We start from the raw sequence: 27,633 nt of genomic DNA, 5'->3' as shown, positions 1-27,633 counted from the left end.
ATTGAGCACTTACAATGTCCCAGAGCATGGAATACAAAGATCTGTAAGATGGGAACCATCCCCTCATACTGCTCACAATCTCACAGGATACAAATAGTGGAAGTAAGGACTTTTCAGTGTGTGAAGTAGAACACCCTATATGGTAGAAACTCACAGGCTGGTGAAGCATAGTGGAGAAAGACTATCCTGAGGATACAGCATAGAAGCTGAGGCTTGAGGAGTGCTTACCCTTGTAAAACTCCTAGTTAGAGGGCACAGCAACAGTAAAGCATGCAGACAGGTGCCACAATGGCAACATTGTTAGGAACTTGCAGGGATTCTGTGTGGCTAGTACAGGGAAAGGGATTTTTATTTTTTTTATTATTTTTTTTTTAATCTTTTTATTGGTACCGGGGATCAAACTTACGACCGCCTGCTTGCAAGACAGGTGCTTATGCAGCTAAGCTAAATCTCCAGGCCCAAAAAGTTACATTTTTTTCTTTTCTTTTTTTTAATCAGTACCAGGGATCAAACTCACGACCTCGTGCTTGCAAGGCAGGCACTTATGCCGCTGAGCTAAATCCCCAGCCCTGGGAAGGGATTTTTAAATGAGTAGTAGAATAGGTCCCAAAGAGAAAGTAGAAACCCAGGAAAGGTCTTGTTACAAATCAGAGTAGTTGGACTTTATCTACTGTTTTGGGCAAAGGCAACAGTTTTAACAGGAAAGTGTTAGAATTTTTTTGTTGTTCTTCTTGTTCTGTTTTAAAAGGTCACATCCTGGCCAGGCCTAGTAGCACACTCCTGTAATCTCAGCACTCAGGAGGATTGGAACAAGCTGGAGGCCAATCTGGGCTACATAGTGAGACTGTCTCAAAAACTGAAAAATTCTAAAGGGTCGTTCCCTATTGGTTGACATCTTGGCAGTAGTGTGTCCAAACACAGGAGGCCACTTAGGAGTTGACTGCAATAAAGAGATGATAAAGTTGAGTGTGGTGGCGCATCCCTATACCCCCAGCACAAGGAAGGCCAAGGTAGGAGGATCACAATTTGAAACCCAGCCTGAACAAATTAGTGACTTAGTGACATCCTATCTCAAAAAAAAAAAAAAAAAAGTAAAAGAACGGGGATGTGCCACACTGCAAAGGCTGTAAATTTAATCTCCAGTAGTTTGTTAACGCTTTCTTTAGTAAACATCTCTATTGTTTCTAAATTTGTTTTTGTTTTTGTTTTATTTTGTTTTTTGGCCCAGGGTCTCACTGTGTGGTTCAGGTTAGTCTTGCACTCACTATATAGCCCAGGCTGGCCCTGAACTTGTAGTGATCCTTTTGCCTCAAGTTTCCCAAGTGCTGGGATTATGGGTATGCACCACCATGCCTGGCTGTTTCCTAATTTTTAATATTTCTGTTAAAGTAACAGTAAGTAGCTTGGGGTATTTTGCATTTTTCTCTTTAATCCTTTTTTTTAAAATTAATTTCCCCTCCTTCCCACCTTTATATATTAGACTGAACCCAGGGTCTTGTACATACTAGGCAAGCACTTTACCACCTAGCTATGTCCCCACCCCTTTTTATCTTATTTTGAGGCAGAGTATCATTGAGTTGCATATGCTAAACTCAAAACTTCTATCCTCTTGCTTCAGCTTCCCAGGTGGCTATGATTACAGGTATGTGTCACCACACCTGGCTTTAGGATTAATTTCTTTTGTTTGTTTGTTTTTTGAGATGAGGTCTCACTATGTAGTTAAGAGTGACATTGGGCTCACTATATATCCCAGGCTGGCGTGGAACTCATGGTGGTTCTGCCTCAGCCTCCTGAGTGTTGGAATTATAGATGAGTGCCACCGTGCTACGGGGTTAATTTCTACAAGTGGTATTATTGAACCAGAGTATGGGCCTTTTTTAAAAAACTCTACTTTAGAAATAAAACTCCCTATGATGAATGTGATCACCATATATGTCAAAAGTATACCAATAAAATTAGTTTAAAAATTATTCTGGTAGAAATTAATTTTGTTATAGACTCAGGCCATATAGAAATATGAAAAGTAAGTGTAAGAACTCCACTTTGGTGGGCATTCTCTCAGTCCCTCTTCTGTACACATTTAAAATCATGACAGATCGTCAAATTGTCATCTAAAATTGAGAGTACCAACTGTATTGTTTAAAATTCTTACCAATTTAATGAGCAAAGGAATTACCTGATTATTTACTTCCTTCTGCTTGCCAGTAAGGCCTCTTCTTAAGGATTTACTGGACTCTTCTTCTGTCATCTGTGGCTCACCTATTTGTATCTTCTGCTCAATTTTTTTTTCGCTCTCTCTGGTATTTATTTATTTATTTTGGTCTTTTTTAAGACAGAGTTTTACTGTGTAGTTCAGGTTAGCCTTGAACATGCACTGATCCTCCTGCCTGAGCTTCCCAAGTGCTGGGATTACAGGCATGTGCCACCATGCCCAGCTCACTCATTCATGTGTATATGTATGTGTTTATGTCTTTTTTTGAGACAAGGTGTTGCTATGTAGTTCAGACTGGCCTTGAGCTCCTTTTGTAGCCCAGGCTGGTCTCAGACTTGCAAGGATTCTCCTGCTTCAGCCTCCTGAGTGCTAGAATTACAGATGCGTGCCACTATGCCAGGTTTGCTTTTTCTTTTAAATTATCTTTTTCTTCTTGATTTGTAGGTCTTTATTCTACATAGTAAATTTTTAAATCAAATATAGGTGTTTTCAGGCAATCCGTTACTTATTTTTTTTAACTTTTATTATATGAAATCTTTAACTTTTATAGGTTAGATTTATTGCTCTCATCCTTTAGGAAGGCTTTTGGGTTTTCTACATTTTGTGGGAGGGCCCTCCTCACTTTAAAATTGTAGAATATACTTCTATATTTTCTTGTAATACTTGCTTAAATTGTTTGTTTGTTTTTTTTCCATATCATTCTTTTTTACGTCTGGATTTTTTGTTTTTCTTTTTTTCTTTTTTTCTTTTTTGGAGACAAGATCTCACTATGTAATCCAGGCTGATCTCCAAAGTCATGGCAGTTCTCCTGCCTCAGCCTCCTGGGTGCCAAGATTATAGAAGTGTGTCACCATGTTCATTTTAAAATTTCCATTTTATAGTGTGAGATCTAACTTTATATTTTTTCCCCACATAGAAATTACTCTAAGGCCATTATGAACAGGTCATCCTTTCCCCACTGTTTAAAATAAGATGTAAACCTTTTAATAGATTTTGGGACCTATTAGAAAACTGCTTTTTTTAAAAGGACAAGTAAGTTTATATAAAATGACACAGTGTGTATCTGCCTTTCTCACTGCAACCTTGTGAGTGTTGGTATGATTGTTATATTGATTGTAAGCTAATTTTCTTTGATTTGTGTTCCTTTGGATACATGACTGTTTTCCTTCCTTAGTGAAATAAATGGTGTAGTAGACAGAGTACTTTTTTGAGTAGAATCAATGCGGGGTATTATAAGAAGTCTTAGAAGTAAACAGAGGTCTGAAGATAGATGGCTCCTGTCCCCACGCTCCTCCTGTATTCCATCTCCTCTTCTGTGTCTCATTCAGGATCTTCTGCAGAGGAGCTAATCCTCATCACAGCCAGGGTGACCACAGAAAGGACTCCAGGAACCTGTCTGTATTTTAGTGCTGGCCCCGGAATCCTGCCCTCCAGCCAGCCACCCATATCCTGCTCTGAAGAGGGAGCAGGAAATGCCACACTGAGCCCCATGATGGATGAGGAATGTGTCACGGTCTGGAGCCATGAAGGCCTTGTGCTTACCAAGCTGCTCACCTCGGTAAGAGCTTCTGGTCAATCATAGGGGTTTGTGAACTGCTATACTGAATGTCATAATATCTTAAAGATTCCAGGAGGGAATGTGGGCTTTCTCATCTCTGCCATAAAGGCTGTGTGGCCTACAGCAAGCATCTGAACCTCTCTGAGCCTGGGTTTCCTCATCTGTAAAATAAAAAAAAAAAAATGATGCTATCTTAACTATGACAAATAAGGATTGAGTGAGAATGACTATAATGTGCTGAGCACAACACCCAGTGCATAATAGAGATTTAATTAATGACAACTATTACTATATAGCATTGTCTGTAGCTTAAAGGAAGTCAGAAGCTATACTGGGACAGAATGGACTAATTGCTGACCTAGAGATGTGAGCATGATATTGTGCTATACAAATACCACCTACAGAGCAATTAACCCTAACTCAAGCATTTATGGAGAGCATCTCCCAGAGAAGGTGGCACTTAAAAAAGAATTGTGTATAGTAGTTTATCAAAGTGCTTTCAGGTTCATAGTTATTTGATCTTAAAATAGCCTTTTGAGGTAGGTGCTGTTATCCCATTTTACAGATGAGGAAACACCTTTAGAGAGAGTGAATTGCCTGAGGCCACACAACTGGTTCAGTGGCAGAGACAAGGCCACAACCCAGGCCTGCACCCTGGTGGGATGAGGGTAAGGGAGGGAGCAGAGTGCAGTCATGGAACTGTGGAGAGGGAGGTAAGGGACATGGGCCCAGGGATGGAGAAGTGTTCAACCTTTGAGTGTACTCACTCTGAGGGTTAGGAATAATTTAGAAGAGACCAGAGAGACAGCAGAGGCTGATCCAGTGGCATTGTGAAGGGTATACTTGACACAGAAGTGGGGTCACTGAGGGCTTTGAAAGTGAGGGTCCTGGTGGCTGCTGGGTGGAAGAGAGAGACCAGCAAGGATGCTGCTGTGCATGTGTCCCCCACATCTACAGACACTCCTCGCAGAGTACAACCTGGCTCTGTGCCGGCCCAACCTTTAAAATGTAGGTAATGGCAAACATTTGTGCCTCGGGAGAGTCATTCTGGGAGTTCAGGTTTACGGCTAGGCAAGGCAGCCTGTAAACTATGGAGACAGATGTTAACTTGTATGAAAATAATATTTTCCCGTTAGCTGCTGTTGAGATGCTGTTGGATTGAGGGCAAGGGAAGATCCCACCTTCCCCCTTCCATCACACTCCTTTCTCTCCCTCTGCTCATCCCCAGGAGGAGCTGGCACTGTGTGGCTCCAGGCTGCTGGTCTTGGGCTCTTTCCTGCTCCTCTTTTGTGGCCTTCTGTGCTGTGTCTCTGCTTCATGCTTCCTACCACGCCGCTGGGAGTCCCACTGGTCCAGAACCCGGCTCTGAGGGTGACAGCCAAGTCCTGCCTTGTTCTCAGGTGAGGTTCTTTGCCTTAGTCCCATGGAGGGGTGCAGTAGTAGTATAACTAGCACAGATCAGACACTTGAAATCCATCCTCAAATGCTGCTGCTTGTGACTCTCTGAAGAACCCTGCTGGCTGACTGATATTTGTCCCTATAGGAACTAGGAACAATTTATATCATAAGCATGTAACAGTTTTCTTGTTTTTACAAAATAGTTAACATTCATGAAGAAAAGTCCAAAAAAATAAATGTGCAAACTGGCAAATTATTATAAATCCTTGTAAATATCACCCAGGGAAAGAAGTGAAGTACTAACAACTACTCAGAAGCCTATGGTCCCTTCCTTCCTGAATGTACCTTCTCTCCCTGGAAGTAAATGTTATACAGCGTCTTTCTTTTCTTTTCTTTCTTCCTTTCTTTTTCTTTTCTTTTTTTTTTTTTTTTTTGAGACAGAATCTTACTATGTAGTTCAGGCCAGCCTCCAACTCGTAGTGGTCCTCCTGCTTTAGCCTCTTTAGTAGCTAGGATCTAGGTGTGCACCACTGTAGGCAGCTGTATTCTCTTGTGACTCATTTATTTCAAGTAACATTCTGATTTTAAGACTCAAATAGCTATAATTCTGATTTTAAGACTCATAGCTATAATTCACATCCATGCTTTTTGGCAACAATAGTGAGTTAGGAGGGTTAAAGTTCGATGATTGGTCCTGGATATGAATCATGTTTGTCTTGCTTTTGTCCTGAAATTCTTTTTCTGTCTTTTCCTTTCCTTTTCTTTCTTTCTTTTAGAATTTTTTTTATAATTATTTTTAAAAATTTGATCTGTCAATTCAGTGTTTTCCATCAACTTGGGAAGCAGAAACTTTATGATCTTTTGCTTAGTGGGAGCCTTAGCAGTAATCATTGCTATCTTTTTAGATGCTTTCTTGCTTCCTTGGCAGCCCTGAGTGCTTGCTGTCTTTGGGCTTTTTTAACTTCTGGTTTCTGATTCTACTTGGCTATTATATCAGCAAGAGATGTCCTCTGGAATTTCACTGCTCCTGTTTTTTTCTTTTGAATTTCTTCTGACTGTCCCTTTTTGTGCTTTCTTCTGTAGAAGATATTCCTATTTAATTGCTGAGGATTCCTCTTGGAAAGGAACATAGAGTCGAATTTTGCATTAAGAAACTGGGAAACCTTCCCATGGGTCCTGGCATAGCACCTCTGTGTCCTAGGTACACTTTATACCCGCTAAAACTGCATAGCTTGACCTTCATGGCAGCCAGCAGCTGGCAGTCAAAAGGAAAGATGGCAAAGAAAACGAGTGTCCTGAAATACTGATTAGTGGTATCAAGAAGATTTTGTAAAATTCAACTTGAACAGTTCAGAAGAATCCAATTAATAATTTCACTTTTACTGGGCATATACAGTATTGTGTACTCAAGCACTTTGCATGCACGCTTCCATTTAGTCATCATTGCATTAAAAAAATTATTCTAAATCTGTAGTCTCAGCTATTCTGGAGATTGAGGAAAATTGCAAGTTTGAATCTAGCCTGAGCAACTGAGCAAGACCTCGTTTCAAAATAAATGGGCCAGTTGAGGTGATATGCACTTGTGATCCCAGCACTCGGGCTGAGGCAGGAGGATTGCCATGAGTTTGAGGCCTGGGATACAGAGAGATACTGTTTCACAAAAATAAATAAATAAATAAGGCCTGGGGACATAGCTCAGTGGGAGGCCCTAGGTTCAGTCCCCAGTACTGCAAGCATACAAAAATTCTGTCAATAAGATCTTTGAAAGGAATTAGTTTTGAAAAAGTAGCAGGAGGTGGAGATCTTGCCTAACAAGTTCACATGTCAACTCATCAAAGAAAAAATATTAAATATTTTTGCAAAAAATCTTCACTGTGTCAAGTGGGTGACTTAAAACTGAGAGCCCTGTGTTAGGCATCAGTACTTAAAACACTCAGTGTCGACATCAGAAGGCCACTATTTCTTAGGGAATTAGTGTGGGAAAAGTGGAAACAGAGTAAGTCTAAGAAACTGCTCAGGCCAGAGGAACTAGAAGCTCTAGTTCAATTTTGCTGGTTTGCTCAAGGCTAGGATTCACTGACCCAGTCGCCTTACTGAGACAGGAAGTGATGGAGTCCTCTCCGCCTGGGACTGAGAAGAAGGCTTTCTGGCCCCTCGCAGATCCTAGGGTCCTACAGCCACCTCAGTGAGGTGAAATACCTTACCTTTCTCTATGGCCACTCCCTGTTCACTCCTCCTGGAGCTTCCCTAAGGAGCTCCCTGACCTTTTTTTTTTTTTCCTTTAGGTGTGAATCAACTTCTTGGACCTTGGCTCTGAGATGGAAGAAATGTTACAAAAAATGAAGTGCTGGAATATGGGGAAAAATAAGACTTTTTGTCCAGTATTGCCTAAAATGTTTTTGGGTCTTGGATTGAGTTCTAATGTGTTTAGACAGGTTTAAGAGGTTTGGGGGATTTTTTCTTGTTGACTTTAGTTTGGGGTACAGGTTGACACAGGGTTTAGGTTACTATAGCTCTTTCCATAATTGTGACTTGACTTTGGAAAATACTTGGATTTGATCTCAGCTTTTTTTTTTTTTTTTAACTGGAGATTGAATTCAGAGCCTTCACACCAAGCTACATCTCCAGATCGTTTTATTTGAGACAACCCATGGACCCTTCTTAGCCTGGGATGGAAAGGAGTCACTAAATTGCCCAGATGGGGCTGGAACCTGGAATCCCTGTCCCATGCTCTCGGAGATTACAAGTGTGGGATTTCAAGAGTGCTGCCACCTTGCCTGACAGATCTACATTTTGTGTTGTCTCCTTCCACGAAATAAAATTGATAATTCCAACCAGGTTTTGTTGGGGATATTTTGTTTTTGGGTTTTGTTTGTTTGTTTTTTGATACGGGGGGGGGGGGGATCAAACTCATGATATCTCGCTTGCCAGGCAGGCATTTATGCCAAATCCCCAGCTAAATCCCCAGCCTCCAGCTAGGTTTTTTTTCTTTTTCTTTTTTTTTTTTTTTTTTGCAGGGGTGGGGGAACGTCAAATCAAGGAAATGTCTTTTCATAAGTGCACTATGACCTTGAGCAAGTCATGTAACTCTACAGGGCCTCAGTTTCCTTAAGGAATTTAACCAATTAGGTTTTCCCAACATTGACTTGTAAAGCTACTCGCACTTGAGGGCCTAGGTCAAGGTTGGATAGTTACTATCACAGCGGTCCGTTTTCCCGCCTTTTCTATGCTCAGCAGCTGCCTTCTGTTGCGGCTCCCAGCATATACCCTTCACGCAGGCGTAGATCGCGGTTTTTTTACTTCCACCCGCACCCTATCAAAGCTTCCCCTAGCAACAGGCTCGGGCATGGAGCGAAGGCGGGGCAAGCGCGTGCGCAGCAGCGCTTTCTACTGCCAGTCGTTAGCAGACGCACTGGGTTCCTCCCACTACAAGCCTATCTTCTCCCCGTCTCCTCCCACCCAGGGTCCGCGTGGCGGAGCGCGCGCGCACTGGGTCTCAGTGGCTGCTTGTCTCCCGGGCCGCAACAGCGAGGGAGGAGGGGCGGGGCTGTTTCCTTTAGGGCCCCGCCCCTTCGGCCCGGCGTCCCCATTGCGCCTGCGCGCTCCCGTCCGGTCTCCATCTTGGAATTGGGAGGAAGAGGGAGAGGGAGGTCGGGACGAGAGAGGGGCTGTGGTGCGGAGAGAGGCTGAGACGGAGAAGACAGGGGAGAGGGCACGGGGAGCATCTGCGTCGCCTTAGCTGCAGTCTTTCGTCCACCCTCAGGAGAGAAGAGGGGAAAGGGAGGAGGCTAAGGCGGGAGTGGGGGCTGTCAACCTCGGATCCTGGGGTGAGAGGGGCCGTGCGGCCGGACGTCCTCGGGGTGGGCCCCCTGCCGGTGGCCGAAGACCTGGGACTCAGGCCCATAAGTCCCAAATCTCCAGATTTGGCCCCTCGCTTCCCAGATACTCAGGTATCAGCTCTCCTATTTCAGATACCCGGGACTCAGATTCCAACCTCTTTTAAACCTGGGTCTCTGTTTTATAGAATTTCAAATATCTGGGGTTCAGGCCCCTGCGTGCCTCAGTGTCCGGGGTTCATTCCCCAACCGTTCAGATATCGGATTCATTTTGTCCCCTTGCAAATACACTGGGTTCATACCCCAGAATCAGAAATCCGGGACCGCCCTCGAATTGGAGAAGGACTGGACCGCGAGGTCAGGTCAGGTTGTCACCCCCTCCCCTCCAGGGGAGGTTTCCCGGGTCCGCCCCTCAGGAAGGGCGAAAGCCGAGGAAGAGGTGGCAAGGGGAAAGGTCTCCTTGCCCCTCGCCCTGCTTGGGAGAACCGCTGGAGGACCCCAGGCGGAAGCGGAGGCGCTGGGGCACTATAGTGACCCCTACCAGGTGAGACACGGGGTGCAGGGGCGCGGGTCCCTGTGTCTTAACACTGAAAAGAAAGGCTGCTCCCTTCAGTGCTGTGCCTGGGTAGGCGCTCTCCTCAGGTTGGGAAAGCCCAGCTGAGCCGTGGTCATCCTCTAGCTAGCTTTGCTTTCTGTTGCCACCCTCTTCCCCTTCCTCTTCCCTCCATTGTGTCTGGTTGATGGGAGACTTCAGATGACAGGGTCTCAGATGTCACCCGGGGTCACACCCTAGGGTGTTTGAGCTAATCAGAGCAACCCTTCGATCTTCTCCCCTGTTCACTGTCCTTCACAGGCACCTCTTCTCCATGATTTTCCCTTTTTCCTGTCAGGGCTGTTGATTCCCATGCCTCTGGTTGCCATGGTGGGTCTGCTTATCTGCTTTTGAAACTTGGTCTGGTTGGATTTCTAATCTTGCAAGAAAGTGTGTGTGAAGTGGGGTGCTTAGCAGTGTTTTCCCTCAGCTAGTTACTAACTCTTGCTTTGATGGTATAAATAATCTCATAAACTGTCAGGGGATCTGTCCCTTAAAAAGTACTTTCATGTACATTATCTCATGTGACATCGTCCATTCACCTTTTGGGAGCTCTTTTAGTGCTGTCTTCCCATTTTACAGTTGAGAACATTGAGGCCCAGAAAGGTTACCCAAGGTCACACAGTGGCAGAATCTGGATTTTAACACAAGTTCCCCACCAAGTCTTGGCCCAGATCCTTACGTTTTTGCTTTTTTTCCTCCCCTGGCCCTGGATTTGGACAGGGGCCCGTAGGAGAATGAGTTACGGTGAAATTTAAAAATGGCAATGAGTGTAAAGTGAGTTTCCTTTCTAGGAGGGCTATACTCAAGAGCTTGTCCTGATGGGAGGCTCTGGCTTCCGTCTCTCCCTTATGGATTTTTCTTTTCCACTGTGACCTTCATCTTTATCCTGATCCCAGACTTTGCCTGGATTCCTGAAAGGGCTCTGATAAATGATGGCCATAGTGCTTTCTATTAGGTCAAAGGCAAGCTATTAGGGGGTTGGGAGAGTTATTCAAAAATTAAAGCTCTGTGGCAACCCTGAAAGCAGGAAAGGAAAAAAAAAAATAACCTATGGTGAGTGTCTACAGAATGTTCCTAAGTGTGAGATCTCATTAAAATCTCACAACAGGGCCAGGGATTTAGCTCAGCAGTGTAAGTGCTCGCCTGGCAAGTGTGAGGTCATGAGTTCGATCCCTGGTACCAAAAAAAAAAAAAATCTCACAACAGCCCCATGCTGTAATCTGTTTAACCAAAGTGATCAGGAAGTAGTAGGGACTTAAATCCCTGTTGCTGTGCATTGCAGATGGGATGTACTACTTACAGTTGAGGGACATATTTCCTCATCTGCAGAATTGGGATAACATTATTAGTTTAGAAGGTGGTTATGATTTAGCACACAGGCCTTGGTAATTTTCAAGTGTTTGTATTGTGAGAGAGGGGACCTGTGTAATGAACTGCAAATTCCTGGCACCCCTTTCATGTGGGTTCGAGTGTTGGACTAGTGATTTTGGGCTCAGTGCTGGTAAAGAGGTCAGAAAGATTCCCTTGGCATGTTGTGAGCACCTGCCTTTGTGTGTGGGTGTGTGGTGCGGGTGAGGGGTGCTTGGCACCATTGCTGGCTTAGAAGAGAGAAAAGGCCCTGCTTTGAGCAGCCTAGGTGCTGCTGAGGGCTGGGCTAAGGGCAATCAATCAATCTCCCAGGCTATTTTGAGCCCTTCACACTCTTGGGGCCCACTAGAGAGTCAGGCTCCCTTCTCGTCCCCCAGCTTCCAGTTGGGATGAGACAAAATTAACAACACAACAGGAAACAATGTGTGGCAGAATATAATTACATGCTAAAATTGTTAGGTGCTTTGAAGTAAGTAGAACTCTGCCCGGGGAGTCCAGCTCTGCTGAAGTTCCTTTGTGCCTGTATTCTGACAAGTGCTTAACTGGAAATCTGTCTTGGAATTTCTTGAAGGTCCTGGTTCTATTACTCTGCAGGAACTTCATCTGGGCATCTGGCTGGGTGGTACCTTACGAGGGCTGGAGTGGGCAGGGAAGGCTTCCTGCAGGAGGGGCTGAGCATGCAGGCCTGACTAGGGAGAAGAAAGAAGCTCCTGATCTCTGACCTTGGAGTTCTTTTTCCTCTCTGCCTCAGTGACTGCATCTGGGAAATAGTGATCCTACTCTTCCCCTACTGGATTCATAGAGCTATTCTGAAATCATGGTGGAGATGAGCCAGCTCTGAGCAAGTCATTTAACCTTTCTGAGCCTATTTTCCTCATCTGTAGAACAGGGGTAATGATAGTACATGCCTCCTAAGGTTGTGCTGAGGATCGAATGGCAGGTGTGGTCCATGTGAGATGTTACTATCCATGGTGAGTGCATATTGTTTATACTCTGCAAATGTCCCAGGTGTGTGTGGTGCTTATACAATTGAACTGGACAAGTAAAGCAGTCCAGATCGGAGAGAGGCACTCAAAGCCAGATGCCTTTCCATTTATAATTATGATCCTTCCCATTCTGGATCTCCCTGCCACAGTGTCCCTATCCTTTTGAGAGTGAGTCTTCTGGCCCCCTCCAGGCCAGTACCCACTTACAACAATGGCCGGATTTCCAGCACCTCCGGCCTGGCCCTTTCCTGTTCTCGCACAGTGTGGGAGGTTGAGAGAAGATGGGGCCTCAGCACCAAGGGGAACAGGAAGTTGCCTGGGAATCATTGAGGAATGAGACTTTGGGGAAAAAACACATGGGGATCTGGAGTTATGGCAAGGAGGCAGAACCATTTCTCCTGAGGAAAGAAATAGGGTTTGTAGGGAAATGGGAACTTGTTGAAGGCGGGGATTGGTAAGGATGCTTAGCTTCCTAGAGTCTTCCTAGCAGTTTTAGGGACTCCAGGGACCTGGCCCCCGTGATCTGGTTGCCAAGGCAACTTCTTTTTTTTTTTTTTTTTTTTTTGAGCTTTGATGTTTCTAATCTCCCCTGTCCTTCCTCAGCGGTGCCTCCCCCTCAGCAGTGAATGAAAGGAGAAGACAGGAACTTGAGGGCCCCCGTCCTCTCCCTGAGATCCTGTCTTGCTCTAATACTCCTATCTGTATTCTGCAGGCCAGGCCTCACTCTCAGGGCCCCCAGGGGCCACCATGCCAGCTGGGGGTCGGGCCGGGAGCCTGAAGGACCCTGATGTGGCTGAGCTCTTCTTCAAGGATGATCCTGAAAAGCTCTTCTCTGATCTCCGGGAAATCGGTCATGGCAGCTTTGGAGCTGTGTACTTTGTGAGTTGGGTATTGGGAGAGGGGCAGGTAGGGGTGGAATGCTGTTCTTAATCTTGGGAACTTGCATTCAGCCTTTCTACACCACTGCACCACACTACCCTTTCCTGGCATCTCCTATTGGGTCATCCAGTCCTCCCTTTCCCGTGTACTCAGCTGGTATGTTTACTGCCTTCTGGTCTGGTCCTATAGGCCCGAGATGTTCGGAATAGTGAAGTGGTGGCTATCAAGAAGATGTCCTACAGTGGGAAGCAGTCAAATGAGGTGAGTCAGTCTCAGAAAGCCCAGTTTGGAAGGCAGGGAACCAGTCTCAAGATGCAGGCTGAGTAACCTCTCCTACCCTCACCTCCTCCTAGAAATGGCAGGACATCATCAAAGAAGTACGGTTCTTACAGAAGCTTCGGCATCCAAATACCATTCAGTACCGGGGCTGTTACCTGAGGGAACACACAGCTTGGGTGAGCTGGCCCCCCTACTATGGCTTGATATTTACCCTACTCATAACTAATTTGTCCTGGTCCAGTCTCTTTAGTGGGCCATGTTCAAGGTGCCCTTGTGAGATCTTGGGAAGGGAGAATTCTGTCCTGGCCACTGTAATTCTTCAACAAACTTAAATAGTGGGGTTGATCCCAAAGGAGAATGACATTGTACTACTAGCAGCTGAAAAAAGACGTATGGGTTGTGGAGGTAGAGATGGATTGGGAATTCAAAAGGGTCCAGATGGGAATGATGGTGTATTGGGTTCTTTCTAAGGGAGGCTTTCACTCCAGGACCTGTCCCACCACCCCATTTTTTTCTCCAGTGGGCCTTTCCTCCCTGTCATTACCTTAATTAGAAGATAGGCAAGGAGGTTGTTTTGAGTTTATACCCGGGGAGCTGGGCCATGGATATCTGCTCATCTCTAATGCTTGACCCTTCCTTAGCTGGTGATGGAGTATTGCCTGGGCTCAGCTTCTGACCTTCTAGAAGGTAAGTGCCTCATTGGCCAATATATAGGTTAAGGAAGAGCAGAGAAGCTACAGGAAAAGTGATAAAGGAAGCTTATTCTAGTCCCACCTGTGGTTTTTATCAGTTTGATGTTTTTCCTCCCTCAGTACACAAGAAGCCCCTTCAGGAGGTGGAGATTGCAGCTGTAACCCATGGAGCACTTCAGGGGCTGGCCTATCTACATTCCCACAACATGATCCATAGGTATGGCAGCCCTGACAGGGTTGGGGCAAAGTGCTCTTTACACTGGTCTTTACTTCTCTGGTCTGCAGCATTTGCCCTAACTTCTTGAGGCACACATATCTCATCCCCATACTTTCCTTTTGGTAGGGATGTGAAGGCTGGAAATATCCTGCTTTCAGAGCCAGGCTTGGTGAAGCTGGGGGACTTTGGCTCCGCATCTATTATGGCACCTGCCAACTCCTTCGTGGGCACCCCATACTGGTGAGGGAGAGTGGTGGTGAGTGGAGAAAGTTACCTGGATGTCTGGAATAGATGTTGCAGGGCCTTGGCAGGTGATTAGCCTCTCTCTTCTGACTATTCTCCCAGGATGGCTCCGGAGGTGATCCTGGCAATGGATGAGGGGCAGTATGATGGCAAAGTGGATGTCTGGTCCTTGGGGATAACCTGCATTGAACTGGGTAAGGAGGTCCTTCTCACCACTCCTTCATTCTGTTTCTTCCCAATTCCATTCTGTTACTGACTCTCCTAGGATTGGAGGTCTTCAAGGCCTCCAAGCTCTTTTCCATTTCAACTGTAAGCTGCTTTCCATTTTGACTCTACCCTGGAAGCCCAATATAAGCAATTGTCAAATCTTGTCAATTATTTGGCCTAAGATTTCATATCAGTCAGCACTTTGAGTGTCCAGTTTGTGGCATGCACTGTGCTAAGTTCTGGGGCATAGCAGTGAATAAGATTCCTGCTCTCCTGGAACTTAAATACCAGTTGGGGGAAACCAAGCATATTTTGTCTCTTTATGATGAAAGCTGAATGGAAAAGTACAGACATAAAACAAAGGACTTGACCTATTTAAGAATTGAAGGCCTCCTTGTAGCAGAGATGTTTAAGCAGACCCACAAGACAAATAAAAACTGTTGGAAGGATGCAGGGAGGAGCATTCTGGGAGTGGCGTGTACAGAAGTCTAGAGGTATAAGTAGGCATGGGCACCTGAGACTAGCTTCGCTTGTTTGGAACTGAAGCATGTAATGCAGTAGTGAGTAACGCAAGGCTTGAGAGAAGCCATGTCAAGGTTCTCATCGCTGCCAACCTATACTCCTGAAGCAATTGTTTAATGAAGTTGTGAGACCCCCCCAGCACAATGCCAGGCAGAAACAGTTGCTATTGCTTACTGTTACCCACATTTTCATGGAGTAATCTTTCTGACCTTTCAGTCTCTTATGTGCTGATGCCACAGATAACTGCTTAAGCTCAGCACAATTATTTCATCACCCTATCAGAGCCATTAGTGACTGCAAGCCATTGCCTGCAAGACTGCAGCCATCCCTATCCTTCCTTATATCAACCAGGCCAAATAGAAGAAAATGGCAAGTCTGTCCATTATGTTCCTAGTGTTTGGTAGAAACATGAATATAAAGAAATAGTTCTCTGTTAATGGGGGAGGAATTGAGCTTAATTATAAATGGTAACTGATACTCAGAGTCAGTATTAGAAAAGCAGGATATGGGAGAGCATGGCAAACTAGAAGTGGCCATTCCCATGGAAAGAGAGCTTAGCTCTAGTATATAAACATGCAATAATATAGCTGCATTTCACCAGACCTAATTTTTTTTTTCCCCCTCTCTCTTTTTTTTTTCTTTTCATTTTTTATTTTTTTGCTTTTTGATACAAGGTCTTGCTGGGTAATTCACGCTGGCCTTGAACTTACGATGTACCCCAGGCTGGCCTCAGATTCAAACAACACAGTGATCTTCTTGCCTCCTGAGTGCTGGGAATGCAAGCATATACACTATATCTGGCTAAATCTAATTTTTTAAAGAGAAAGTAGGAATATAGGTTATTATTGTTGACAAGTTTTAAAAATCATTGTTTATAAAAAATACGGGGCTGGGGATTTAGCTCAGCGGCATAAGCACCTGCCTTGCAAGCAGGCAGTCGTGAGTTCGATTCCTGGTACCGATAAAAATGAAAAAGACAAAAAAAAAAAATCACTGTTTAGGCCAAAACTATGAACAACATAGAACATTTGTGAGGGTGACAAGAAGAAGCTCCTCACTTGCAACATGTCATCTAAGGCCTATCTTCAGTAACCCTTTTTCCAAAAGTCTTTTCCTGAATTCCCTGACGATGCGTAAGTCCCACCAAATACTCTGAGCTTCTCAGCTCATTTTCCTGCCCGTCTTACTCCAATAACACCTTTAACTTGCTGTCACTTGTTCAGTCCTGTTTAAGCTTCCATTTAGACTAGAAGTTTCTTGAGGACCAGGCGTGCTTCTTTATCTTCCCTTCTTTAGCAAGGTTTTGTGCCCATGTAGTACCTACTAATTTCAGTTGAGCTAATGACTACAACTTGTGGAAGGGTTTTGTTCCGTCTTCTTTTTCAGTGCTTTTTTTCAATGTTATTTTCTTTAATTCCTCCTCCATCTAAGGCAGGAAGTGGATGGGTGGTGTATTTTACAGAGGAAGAAGTTGAGATTCAGCAGGGTTAATGAGAATTGCCCAATTCTCATACAGCCAGGAAGCAGAGATTTGAACCCAGGTCATCTGAGTTCCATTCTGGTTTCTGCTTACCTCCTACCTCTCACCTTCTTCCCCTTGACTTTTCTCTAGCGGAACGGAAACCACCACTCTTTAACATGAATGCAATGAGTGCCTTATACCACATTGCACAGAATGAGTCCCCTGTGCTCCAGTCAGGACACTGGTGAGGACTGGAATTCCTGGGCCTCGGGGTGAGGGCTTGGGGTCAGGTTGTATGCTGCATGCCCTCCTTATCTGCCTCTTACCCTCTCACCTTCCAGGTCTGAGTATTTCCGGAATTTTGTTGACTCCTGTCTTCAGAAAATCCCTCAAGATAGGCCAACCTCAGAGGTTCTTCTGAAGGTGAGGGCTTGTTGGCCAAATACCCTCTTATAACTATCGCACAGCAGAGCAACAGAAACCCTCAGTGAAACCCAGTTCCTCCACCAAGAGCTTCATTTCTACCCCCATCTCCAATGCCATGGACTGTTATTTGCAAGACTTTTTTTTGCATTGATTTATTAAGTAATAATTTGTTTTTCCATCTTTCATTAATCAAAGATACATATAATTGCCAGCCAGAGCTTCTGGTCAGCTTGTGATAAACCAGGGTTACCACGCTGATGTAATTCAAGCCAAAAGCCTGTGTAGCTTTGTATGGGTAAATGTATGACTTCTCTTAGGTGTATTTGAGTTACCAAGAGTAGAGGGACCCCATTCTCTTCCCTTTCCATGGGAACCTAAACAGCCCTAGGTGAGAACTTTGTCTAGTTTTGACCTTGTTAGTTTTTTGAGTTATATATGTTTGGGGTATTTGTTGTTGGAGTTTGTTTTGTTTTGTTGTTGTTTTTTTTTTTGAGCCAGGATCTCACTATGTAGTTCAGGCTGGCCTTGAACTGATTATGTAGCTCAGTCTGGTCTTCAGCTCATGACAGTCAGTCCTCCTGCCTCATCCTTCTGAGTGCTGGGATTATAGGCATATATCACACCTGGCCTGCTTATATAATTATGCCCAAAGAGATCTCATGACATATCCATTGTTACATAGCACTTTGGTAGTAGAGCTGAATTGGTCCTAGAGAAACAAGAGACCATGGAGTGGAGACTGGATGGTAGAGAAAATTATTGTGGGAGGAGGGCTTGAGACAGACCAGCATCAAACCATGATGGTGTGGGCCCCAGCAGAGGGCAATCGACAAGGGCAACTGTGGAGAGGTGTGCGTTACAGGTTGGAGTGTTGGCAGCAGGTCTTACTGTTTTCCCTTAGCACCGCTTTGTGCTCCGAGAGCGGCCACCCACAGTCATCATGGACCTAATCCAGAGGACCAAGGATGCTGTGCGAGAGCTAGACAACCTGCAGTACCGCAAAATGAAGAAGATCCTTTTCCAAGAGGCACCCAATGGCCCTGGTGCTGAGGCTCCCGAGGAGGAAGAGGTAACCAAGCTTGCCTGCCACCTTCCTTATTCTTCATGCTAGAGTTTGACCCAACACCTTTTCTACCACTCTTCATACCCTTTTATCTCCTTGTCCTGCCCCATGCCTTTGCCTTCCCTGCAAAACAGCCCCCGCCCTGTTCACAGGAAGCAGAGCCCTACATGCACCGAGCAGGGACGCTGACCAGTCTAGAGAGTAGCCACTCAGTGCCCAGCATGTCTATCAGCGCCTCTAGTCAGAGCAGCTCAGTCAACAGCCTAGCAGATGCCTCAGACAATGAGGAGGAAGAGGAAGAAGAAGAGGAAGAGGAGGAGGAGGAGGAAGAAGGTCCTGAAGCCAGAGAGATGGCCATGATGCAGGAAGGGGAACACACAGTCACCTCACACAGTTCCATCATCCACCGGCTTCCGGTATGCTGCTCAGTCTTCGGGGGCCCAATGGAACAGGGGACCAAACTTGAACTGTCCTTCTCGGAAATCACCTGGGTCCCTGCTTTCCCTCCTCAGTGTTACTGTTCCTCAAAGTTTGAATGGGCCTCTGAGCTTTGGGTATCCCTTCTGCCTTCTTCATCTAGGGATCTGACAACCTGTATGATGACCCCTTCCAGCCAGAGATAACCCCAGGCCCTCTCCAGCCACCTGCAGCCCCAGCTCCCACTTCCACCACATCTTCTGCCCGCCGCCGGGCCTACTGCCGGAACCGGGACCACTTTGCCACCATCCGGACTGCCTCCCTGGTGAGTGCGGCCATCTTCACCCAGCCTGTTTGCTGTCCTTTTTTCAACACTGGCTGGGTGCTCCAGAATGTCTTTTCTGTGTTGAGAGATGAGTTTGTCCCAGTCACATATGATTAAGTCCAGGTTCTGCCCTTACTCTGTTGCTATTTCTTGCCTTCTCTTTTTTGATCTTCCCTACTCCTGTCTCCCAGCAGACTGTTTTGGTCATGCCACCATTTCTAGATGTTTCTAGCTTGGCAAACTTACTCTGTGTTTTCTCTGAAATGACAGTGTGTGGGGGCCTTCCCGGGCTCCTCTGGTCAGTTGGGCACTCCACATCCCTGTACACGTTCTGCCCTGCTATGGTGTTCAAGATGGCATTAGCAGGTTTCCAGGCTTCTGTGCCTCCAGGCTGGAGGTGGTATTCAAGGGCCTTCCTTGTGTCAGTGATGAGCTCTTTGGCATACATACCTTCATACCTGTATTAAATCTTCCAACTGCCCCAGGAAAGAGAATGTTGGGTCCCATCTGAGAGAGGAAGCCACTGTGGCTTTAATGGGCTGCTTGCCCAGGCACTTTTGACAGGGTCCAAACCCTGTAAGCAGGACTTTCATTCACCCCCTCCCCCCGAATCAAGTTATAGCAACCTTTTTCTCAGGTCATAGGAAAATGTGTTAGATTTTCCATAAAATGTAGCTTTTATTAAACCAGTAGGTGACATTCCCACTTATTGAGTCCCACCAGTCCTTTCCAAGGCTACTGGGTAGGTCTGGTATGTTTTCACTGCCTCTGCCTGTGGCAGTGGTTCTGCTAGGATGCCTCTTCAGCTCCTTGGAGGCTTTGTGCTATGCACTCAAGGTCTCCCATTTCTAGGCCCTGGGCCACTTGGAGTAGGTTGAGAGCTGCTGATGTAGCAATTGAGAATGGGACTTGTGTGAAGACATGCGGATCCAACATTCCTGCGTCCCAGATCCCAACCTTTTTTTTTTTTTTCCTTCAAATCCATTTTATTTCAAGAAAAAATAAATAAATAAATAAAAATTCCAAAACATATCAATCAGGGCCAGAGGCCAGCTTAGTACCTGTTTGCTGAAGAGGCAGGACATCAACATGTACTTGTTTAGGAAATCTGTTAGGTGCTGCTGCTCTGTGTGTAATTAGACTTGTCTAGACAGCCCCCTAGGAAAAGGTATTGTCCCTCTATGTAAGAGATGAGGGAAGTGATGCTTTGAGAAGTTAACTTGCTTGAGATCACATGGTTAGTAAGTGGCAGAGCTAGGATTTGAGCCCTGGTCTATCCAGTTCATTCTTTTGACCTAATCGGATTTGTTTCTACTTTGTGCCAGACCCTGAGCTCACCACCTTTTCTCATCTTACTTGATCACACTTAACTCAGTGAAGTAGATAGTATCTCCATTATCCGTTTGCGGCAGCAGGCTCAGAGAAGTGTATGAGGAAGGTACTAAATAAGATTGGAACTAATTAGTCTGAAACCCATGTTCTTCCCCAAGGAGCACAGAGGTGATCTGTGTGAATAAAATGGGGACTAGGGGTAAATCCCACTTTTCATCCTTTTTCCTGCCCCAGGTCAGCCGCCAGATCCAGGAACATGAGCAGGACTCGGCCCTGCGGGAACAGCTCAGTGGGTATAAGCGGATGCGGCGACAGCACCAGAAACAGCTGCTGGCTCTGGAGTCAAGGCTGAGGGGTGAACGTGAGGAACACAGTGCACGGCTGCAACGGGAGCTTGAGGCACAGCGGGCTGGGTTTGGGGCTGAGGCAGAAAAGCTGGCCCGGCGACACCAGGCCATTGGTGAGAAGGAGGCGCGCGCTGCCCAGACTGAGGAGCGGAAGTTCCAGCAGCATATCCTGGGGCAGCAGAAGAAGGAGCTGGCTGCCCTGCTGGAGGCGCAGAAGCGAACCTATAAGCTTCGGAAGGAACAGCTGAAGGAGGTGAGCTGGGACTACTACGGGGGCAGGCCGAAGGGAAGCCAGTGGGCAGGCCACCCTGATCCTGTGCCTCCCACTGCTCTTCCCAGGAGCTCCAGGAGAACCCCAGCACACCCAAGCGGGAGAAGGCTGAGTGGCTGCTGCGGCAGAAGGAACAGCTGCAGCAGTGCCAGGCAGAGGAGGAAGCAGGGCTGCTGCGGCGGCAGCGCCAGTACTTTGAGCTGCAGTGTCGCCAGTACAAACGCAAGATGCTGCTGGCGCGCCACAGCCTGGACCAGGACTTGCTGCGAGAGGTGGGCTACCCCTTGCTCTTCCTTCTGCACTCATTCTTGGCTCCCAGCACTTCAGCTCTCTCCATTCCATTTGCCTCACTCATGTCTTTTCCCTTCTCCCCTACTGTTAGTATTTCTACTTCTCAGCACCCCTCTCACTTTCTATGTGGGACCCTGCCAGAATGGCCTTAGCTTCTATTCCCAGGCTAGTCGAGTGTTCATGTCCCTCATTTCCATGCCACCCCCAGATCACTCTGCCAATGGGTCCTGTGCAATTACTTCCTTGATGTCAGCAAGACTCCCTGACTAGGCCCTGGGCCCTGCCTCCCTTCTACCTCAGGACTTGAACAAGAAACAGACACAGAAGGACTTGGAGTGTGCACTGCTGCTGCGGCAGCATGAGGCCACCCGAGAGCTGGAACTGCGGCAGCTCCAGGCTGTCCAGCGCACACGAGCTGAGCTTACCCGCCTGCAGCACCAGACAGAACTGGGTAACCAGCTGGAGTACAACAAGCGACGTGAGCAAGAGTTGCGGCAGAAGCATGCAGCCCAGGTTCGCCAGCAGCCCAAGAGCCTCAAAGTACGTGCAGGCCAGCGCCCCCTGGGCCTCCCCTTTACTGGGGCTCTGGGACCACCCAGCACAGGCTCCCCTAGTGAAGAGCAGCCCTGCTCATCTGGCCAGGAGGCAGTCCTGGACCAAAGGATGCTGGGAGAGGAGGAGGAAGCAGTACCAGAGAGAAGGATTCTGGGAAAGGAAGGGGCTACCTTGGAGCCAGAGAAACAAACAATTTGGGGGAAAGAATCAGAAATCCTTAGTCCTAACCCACAAAAACCTCGGAATCCAGTTAATGAGGAAGATTGGGGACTACCTGAGGAGGAGGTAGAGGAGCTTAGAGTCCCATCGCTGACACCTGAGGAAAGGAGCATTGTTGGTCAGGAAGCAGCCAGGGCATGGGGCCTATGGGAGAAGGAGGATGGGAGTCTTCTGAATGAGGAGTTTGAACTCGACTGGGTCCAGAGCCCTGCACTGACTCCAGTCCCTGAGGAGGAGGAGGAAGAGGAGGAGGGGGCTCCAGTTGGGATCCTTAGGGATCCTGGTGATGGCTGTCCCTCCCCAGACATCCCTCCAGAACCTCCTCCACCACATCTGAGGCCCAGTCCTCCTAGCCAGCTCCCTGGACTCCTGTCTCATGGCCTCCTGGCTGGCCTTTCTTTTGCAGTGGGGTCTTCTTCTGGCCTTCTGCCCCTATTACTTCTGTTGTTGCTCCCACTGCTGGCAGCCCAGGGTGGGGGTGGCCTACAAGCAGCACTGCTGGCCCTTGAGGTGGGATTGGTGGGGCTAGGGGCCTCCTACCTACTCCTCTGTACAGCTCTAAACCTACCCCCCAGTCTGTTCCTACTCCTGGCCCAGGGCACTGCTCTGGGGACTGTCCTGGGCCTGAGCTGGCGTCGAGGCCTTATGGGTGTGCCTCTGGGCCTTGGAGCTGCCTGGCTCTTAGCTTGGCCAGGTCTAGCTCTACCTCTGGCAGCTATGGCAGCTGGGGGCAAGTGGGTGCGGCAGCAGGCCCCCCGGATGCGCCGGGGTATCTCTCGACTCTGGCTGCGGGTTCTGCTTCGCTTGTCACCCATGGTCTTCTGGGCCCTGCAGGGCTGTGGAGCCGTAGGGGACCGGGGCCTGTTTGCACTCTACCCAAAGACCAACAAGGATGGCTTCCGAAGCCGCCTACCTGTCCCTGGGCCCCGGAGGGGTAATCCTCGAGCTGCCCGACACCCACTTGCCCTGATGGCGAGGGTTTGGGCTCTGTGCAAGGGCTGGAACTGGCGCTTGGCACGAGCCAGCCAGAGTTTAGCCTCCCGCTTGCCCCCCTGGGCCATCCACATCCTGGCCAGCTGGGGCCTGCTTCGAGGTGAAAGGCCCAGTCGGATTCCCCGGCTGCTGCCACGTAGCCAGCGCCAGCTTGGGCCCCCTTCCTGCCGCCAGCTACCATCAGGGACATTAGCTGGGCGGAGATCCCGGACCCGCCAGTTCCGAACTCTGCCTCCTTGGAGGTAACCAGCTCTAGCCTGTCCCCCACCAAGAACATCGAGCACTTTATCTCCCTCCACCTAGTGAAGTTTCTCCAGTCCCCAGTCCTCTCCTCCCTCACCCCTTCCTCCCTCAAGTATGCACCCCCACCAAGCACAGTACCTGCAACTTCTAGACAGGCAGCCCCGCCACTGCGGAGTCCAGAAGTCACATTTTGTGTTCTCCCGCTCCCCCTAAGTTATTGCTGCTCTCCCGCTGTGTGTGTGCTCATCCTCACCCTCATTGACTCAGGCCTGGGGCCAGGGGTGGAAGTGGGTGGGAAGAATCATGACTGGTTTGGTTTTTTTTTTTCCCTCCTCTTTGATTTTGTTTTTCTGTCTCCCTTCCAACCTGTTCCCCTCTCCCCAACCAAAAGTCAAAAGAAAAAAAGAAAAAGACAAACACAAATAAAATATCTGAGCGGAACTGTACCTTTGGCCCAGGCTGCCTCTGTCTGCTTTGTCCTGCCGCCTAGCCTCCCTGGTTTGCCCCCAATCTGGACCTTGGCCACCAGCTCCATGACCTCACTACATCTACGTCTCAATCCCTTTCACCCTCAGCCTCATTTTCTCTGCCTTCATAACTTCATCACATCACAACCACTACTGGCCCTGGGCCGTGTGGAGCTTCCATAGAACTTCCTGATCCCATTGGGCCCCTTTCTATGGGTCACTTCCAGAAAGCCCTTTAGGGTCCATGTCTTTAGTGTCCTCGTCCTTTTGGTTCTCTTGGTTGGGAACTGCATCTCTGTCCTGCATCAGGCATTAGCCTAGAGGGTTGGGGGACGGGGTACAAACCCTCCACAGTTGAGGGTGGTGAGCTGGGTCCAGGCAGAGTGTGGGCCCTGGGACTGGGTTGATTGTGGGCTTAAGAGTGGGAGCTGAACATGTGGGGGCTGGGCTGAAATGTGAATGTAGTCATGGTGGCAGCTGTTGGCCTCTTGAATTGTCCGGCCTTTTCTGGCCACCTTTCTCTTCTGTGGTCCATCACAGGGCCATCCCCTTCTGATCCAGCTCAGTGTTTTTCCTTCCCTGCCTTCCTGAGGTGCTAGACCTGGGACTTCTGCTGTCTGTCCTCAGTTGTTTTGCCTTCTTCCACGGGTGTTCTGTGTGACTTGGTGTTCTCACTCATTCCTTTGCACAATTTTATATTTACTCATATGCTTCTATCCCATGGTCATATTTGCTTCCTCTTTGCATGAGAGAATCTTCTTTTATGCATTCAGTCCTCTAAAGTGTCTCAGTTCCTTATCTATGAACTTTGATGTTCCTTTTGTATTTCACCAAACTGTGGACATGCTCTCAGAATCTGTCTCATTTTCCCTGTGTCTCTTGCCCATCAAGACTTTCCTGATCTCTCCACACAATCCCATCTCTCCATATCTGTCTGTATACAGCTCCCCCCGCCCCCTCTGTCTAACATGTTTTCTGTTTCTCTCCCTCTCCCTGTCTCTGCTTCTGTCTCCTCTCCTCTCCTTCTCTTCTCCCCATTTCCCCTGGTTATTCCTCTTCCTCCTTTCCCTCTCCTTTGCCCCCATTTCCCCATGATCCATCCACTACGCAGTCTAAAGAGCTGCAGATCAAGAAGCAGTTCCAGGAGACGTGTAAGATCCAGACTCGGCAGTACAAAGCTCTGCGCGCACACTTGCTGGAGACCACGCCTAAAGCTCAGCACAAGAGCCTCCTTAAGCGGCTCAAGGAAGAACAGACCCGCAAATTGGCGATCTTGGCTGAGCAGTATGACCAGTCCATCTCAGAGATGCTCAGCTCGCAGGCGGTGAGGCCTGGGGGCCCAGGAGGGAGAACAGGGGAGATTGACCTCTGTATATCTGGCTTACTTTTGGGCAGAGGAAAGTGGGAGGTGTGGGCAGGGCTAGAGATTTTTTGGCACTTGAGAAACTGGGCTACTATTTCACTTAGTATCCTCTGCAATGGTTTTATAACTTCATTTTCTTAATGGTTTTATTATTTCTCTTAGTATTTTCTTAAGGTCTTGACAAAGCCATCCTGACTACTAAGAATCATCAAGGAAAAGAGTGGCTATAGTGTTTTCCTGGGCCTAAATTAGTTTAACTTTTGAACAGGGAGCAAATTACAATGAGTGTGGCTCTCAGGCCATTTCCTCAGCCCTCATGAGATTAAGAAGTCCGCTGTTGTGACCCTGACTGCACACAGCACTGGAGTGGGCCTCCTAGAAGGCACACAGGGTGAAGAGTCAGGGCCCTCTTTGCTCACCCTGTCCGCCTCTCAGAGCTTAATGACTAACTGTACTTAAGATTTTTCCAATGCATTTTTGGAAAACTATATAAAAATTTTAAACACATGAAATCCTACTTTACACATTCTTCTCTAACTTCCTTTTTCCACTTAATAGTTCTTGGACATTTTTCCCTGTCAGTACACATCTCTTTTTTTTTTTTTTTACAGTGTAGAATTTTCCCTGGTATGGCTGTACCATAATTTATTTAACCCATCCCTTATTGATGGACATTTAGGTTGTTTCCAGTATTTTGCTATCCCAACGCTTCCGTGAACACCGAGCACTTGTGCAAGTATACCTGGGGGATAGATTCCTGCAAGTGTAATTGCTGTGCCACAGGGTATGACCATCTTCCCTTCTGATAGATGTTGAGACCGCTGCTTCTTGCAACCTTTCGGCCCAGGCCTACCTGGGGCAGGGGAGGATTGTGGGAGTAGGGGAAGAGGTCCCTAAAACTGGTTTTCCCCTACCCTCCAGCTCCGGCTCGATGAGACCCAGGAGGCAGAGTTCCAGGCCCTTCGGCAGCAGCTTCAGCAGGAGCTGGAGCTGCTCAATGCTTACCAGAGCAAGATCAAAATCCGAACGGAAAGCCAGCATGAGCGGGAACTACGGGAGCTGGAGCAGAGAGTAGCTCTGCGGCGGGCACTGTTGGAGCAGCGGGTAAGGGGTGTGTCCTCCAGGACTGGGCAGGAGGGCAGGCTCCCACGCCAGGACACTAACCCCTCTTCTGGGTGTCCCAGGTGGAAGAGGAGCTGCTGGCACTGCAGACGGGGCGCTCTGAGCGAATCCGAAGTTTGCTTGAGCGGCAGGCCCGTGAGATCGAGGCCTTTGATGCTGAGAGCATGAGGCTGGGCTTCTCCAGTATGGCTCTGGGGGGCATCCCAGCCGAGGCTGCTGCCCAGGGCTATCCTGCCCCACCCCCTGCCCCTGCCTGGCCCTCCCGCCCTGTTCCCCGCTCAGGGGCACACTGGAGCCATGGCCCTCCACCACCAGGCATGCCCCCTCCAGCCTGGCGTCAACCATCTTTGCTGGCCCCCCCTGGACCCCCAAACTGGCTGGGACCCCCAACACAGAGTGGAACGCCCCGTGGTGGAGCCTTGCTACTGCTAAGGAACAGCCCCCAGCCCCTCCGGCGGGCAGCCTCAGGGGGCAGTGGCAGTGAGAATGTGGGCCCACCTGCGGCATCAGTGCCTGGCCCTCTGAGCCGCAGCACCAGTGTTGCTTCCCACATCCTCAATGGTTCCTCCCACTTCTATTCCTGAAGTGTAGGGTGGGTGAGCAGAGCAGTGGGGCAGGGGCAGGGTGGGTAGTCTAGTGCTAGCAGGTTCAGCTAGAGGCCCACCCAAGGGTGGTGGGGACAGGACAGTATGTTGGCTCCAGCTCCTCTTGGACCTCTTCATCTCATGAGCTTCTTGGGGCTGGCCAGTGGTGCTGGACCAGCTTGGGTATCAGTGCCCCAAGTCTGACTGGGAGCCCTGCCTCCCCACCATGGTGCCAGGGTCTCCCTCCATTACCACCTGGGGAAGGAGGGAGCTGTGCGTGTCAAATATTCATCTAGTCCCCTGGGGGAGGGGAAGGGCGGGTCTAGATATATTATATTCAGAGAACTATACTACCCTTGCAATGGGGACTTGGGACAACAGGGCTCCCAGACCTGGGAGGTGGCAGAGCAGGTCTGGGGCCCAAGGCAGGGAGAACGGGAGGCCTTCCTCAGAAAGAAGGATCAGGATGGAGTCTCGGTGTCAGGATGCCTGGGTCTCTCCATTCCCCCGCTACTGTCTGATGTCCTGTGCCGTCTTGTCCTTTTTTTTTTTTTTTTTAAATGGGGTCAGGGCTGAGGCGGGGGAACAAGGGAAGGGCCTTGGAAAGGGCTGCTCCTGGAACTGGTTGCAGCAGTGGAAGCCCCTCTCAGCTGTGGGGCTGGCAGAGCCCCAGGGAAAGCTTTTAATAAACTGTTGGTTATTCTAACAGATCCTAGGACTCACTCTGAGATGTGTATGAAACACTTGTTCTGTGGCAGGTGAAAATGTTACTTGTGTTTATGGAATAGACTGTGTAACTAAGAACTTCAGTTTTTTTACTGTTTTTTTTTTTTTTGAGACAGGGTCTCACTGTGTAGTTCACAGCAGTCTTCCTGCCTTAGCCTCCCAAATGCTGGGATCACAGGTGTGCACACCTGACAATTTGTGATTTTAATGACTTCAGGGATGACTGGATCAAGACCTCAAAGGAAGTCCTGAACCTCCTGACCTCTTAATTCCTGTTTCCTCTGCTTCAGTTTCAGAGATTCTCAGAAGACCCACTTCACAGAGACCCTTGGTAGCTCTACACTTAAATCTTACCTGTGCCTCAACAGCAAGCATTCTGGCAGAGGTCTGTGGGCCCTGATTAGGCAATCAAGTCTAAGTCTACACACACTGTTT

General features: G+C 47.9%; 2 protein-coding genes across 18 annotated transcripts in view; both read left to right on the top strand.

Moving 5' to 3' along the window:
* Tmem219 (transmembrane protein 219) overlaps window positions 1-8,005 on the top strand; it is a 30,897-nt gene extending 22,892 nt beyond the window's left edge. For 9 of the 10 annotated variants that reach the window (XM_013142230.3, XM_023560850.2, XM_013142227.3 and 6 more), the window contains exons 4-6: window positions 3,541-3,770; window positions 4,999-5,170; window positions 7,454-8,005. In XM_013142230.3, coding sequence (XP_012997684.2) covers window positions 3,541-3,770; window positions 4,999-5,139 — 371 coding nt within the window. In that variant the 3' untranslated portion in view covers window positions 5,140-5,170; window positions 7,454-8,005. The remainder of the gene's footprint in view (window positions 1-3,540; window positions 3,771-4,998; window positions 5,171-7,453) is intronic. The other variant, XM_063226796.1, reaches the window with a different exon arrangement.
* Window positions 8,006-8,788: 783 nt separating this feature from the next.
* Taok2 (TAO kinase 2) lies at window positions 8,789-27,182 on the top strand. 8 transcript variants are annotated; one of them, XM_003477855.5, is made up of 19 exons: window positions 8,790-9,548; window positions 12,666-12,832; window positions 13,022-13,093; window positions 13,186-13,287; window positions 13,753-13,798; window positions 13,924-14,020; window positions 14,147-14,260; window positions 14,366-14,457; window positions 16,605-16,698; window positions 16,796-16,877; window positions 17,782-17,949; window positions 18,078-18,359; window positions 18,524-18,685; window positions 20,252-20,617; window positions 20,704-20,907; window positions 21,227-21,466; window positions 24,515-24,727; window positions 25,688-25,870; window positions 25,951-27,182. In XM_003477855.5, exons 2-19 carry the CDS (start codon window positions 12,701-12,703, stop codon window positions 26,470-26,472), a joined length of 3,171 nt encoding a protein of 1,056 aa, XP_003477903.1. In that variant the 5' UTR covers window positions 8,790-9,548; window positions 12,666-12,700; the 3' UTR covers window positions 26,473-27,182. The 8 variants fall into 8 exon arrangements, with proteins under 8 accessions (XP_063082860.1, XP_005007628.1, XP_005007627.1 ...); XM_003477854.5 differs by having other exon boundaries at window positions 8,791-9,548; window positions 18,096-18,359; XM_013141659.3 differs by lacking the exon at window positions 25,951-27,182 and adding an exon at window positions 25,446-25,550 and having other exon boundaries at window positions 8,791-9,548; window positions 25,688-25,871.
* Window positions 27,183-27,633: the final 451 nt, after the last annotated feature.

The sequence above is a fragment of the Cavia porcellus genome, unplaced genomic scaffold (genome assembly GCF_034190915.1).
Source record: "Cavia porcellus strain 051 isolate PalLab524CR breed Dunkin Hartley unplaced genomic scaffold, mCavPor4.1 scaffold_16, whole genome shotgun sequence".
In the NCBI taxonomy this organism is placed as follows: domain Eukaryota; kingdom Metazoa; phylum Chordata; class Mammalia; order Rodentia; family Caviidae; genus Cavia; species Cavia porcellus.
This window is presented reverse-complemented; position numbering and strand designations above follow the sequence as displayed.

Bases quoted from the DNA above. Each gene is read 5' to 3' on its own strand.
- Taok2 (XM_063226790.1), top strand. From the start codon at position 12,701: ATGCCAGCTGGGGGTCGGGCCGGGAGCCTGAAGGACCCTGATGTGGCT. The intron at 16,699-16,795 runs GTGAGGACTGGA...CTCACCTTCCAG, and splicing joins GTGCTCCAGTCAGGACACTG to GTCTGAGTATTTCCGGAATT. The intron at 20,908-21,226 runs GTGGGCTACCCC...CTTCTACCTCAG, and splicing joins ACCAGGACTTGCTGCGAGAG to GACTTGAACAAGAAACAGAC.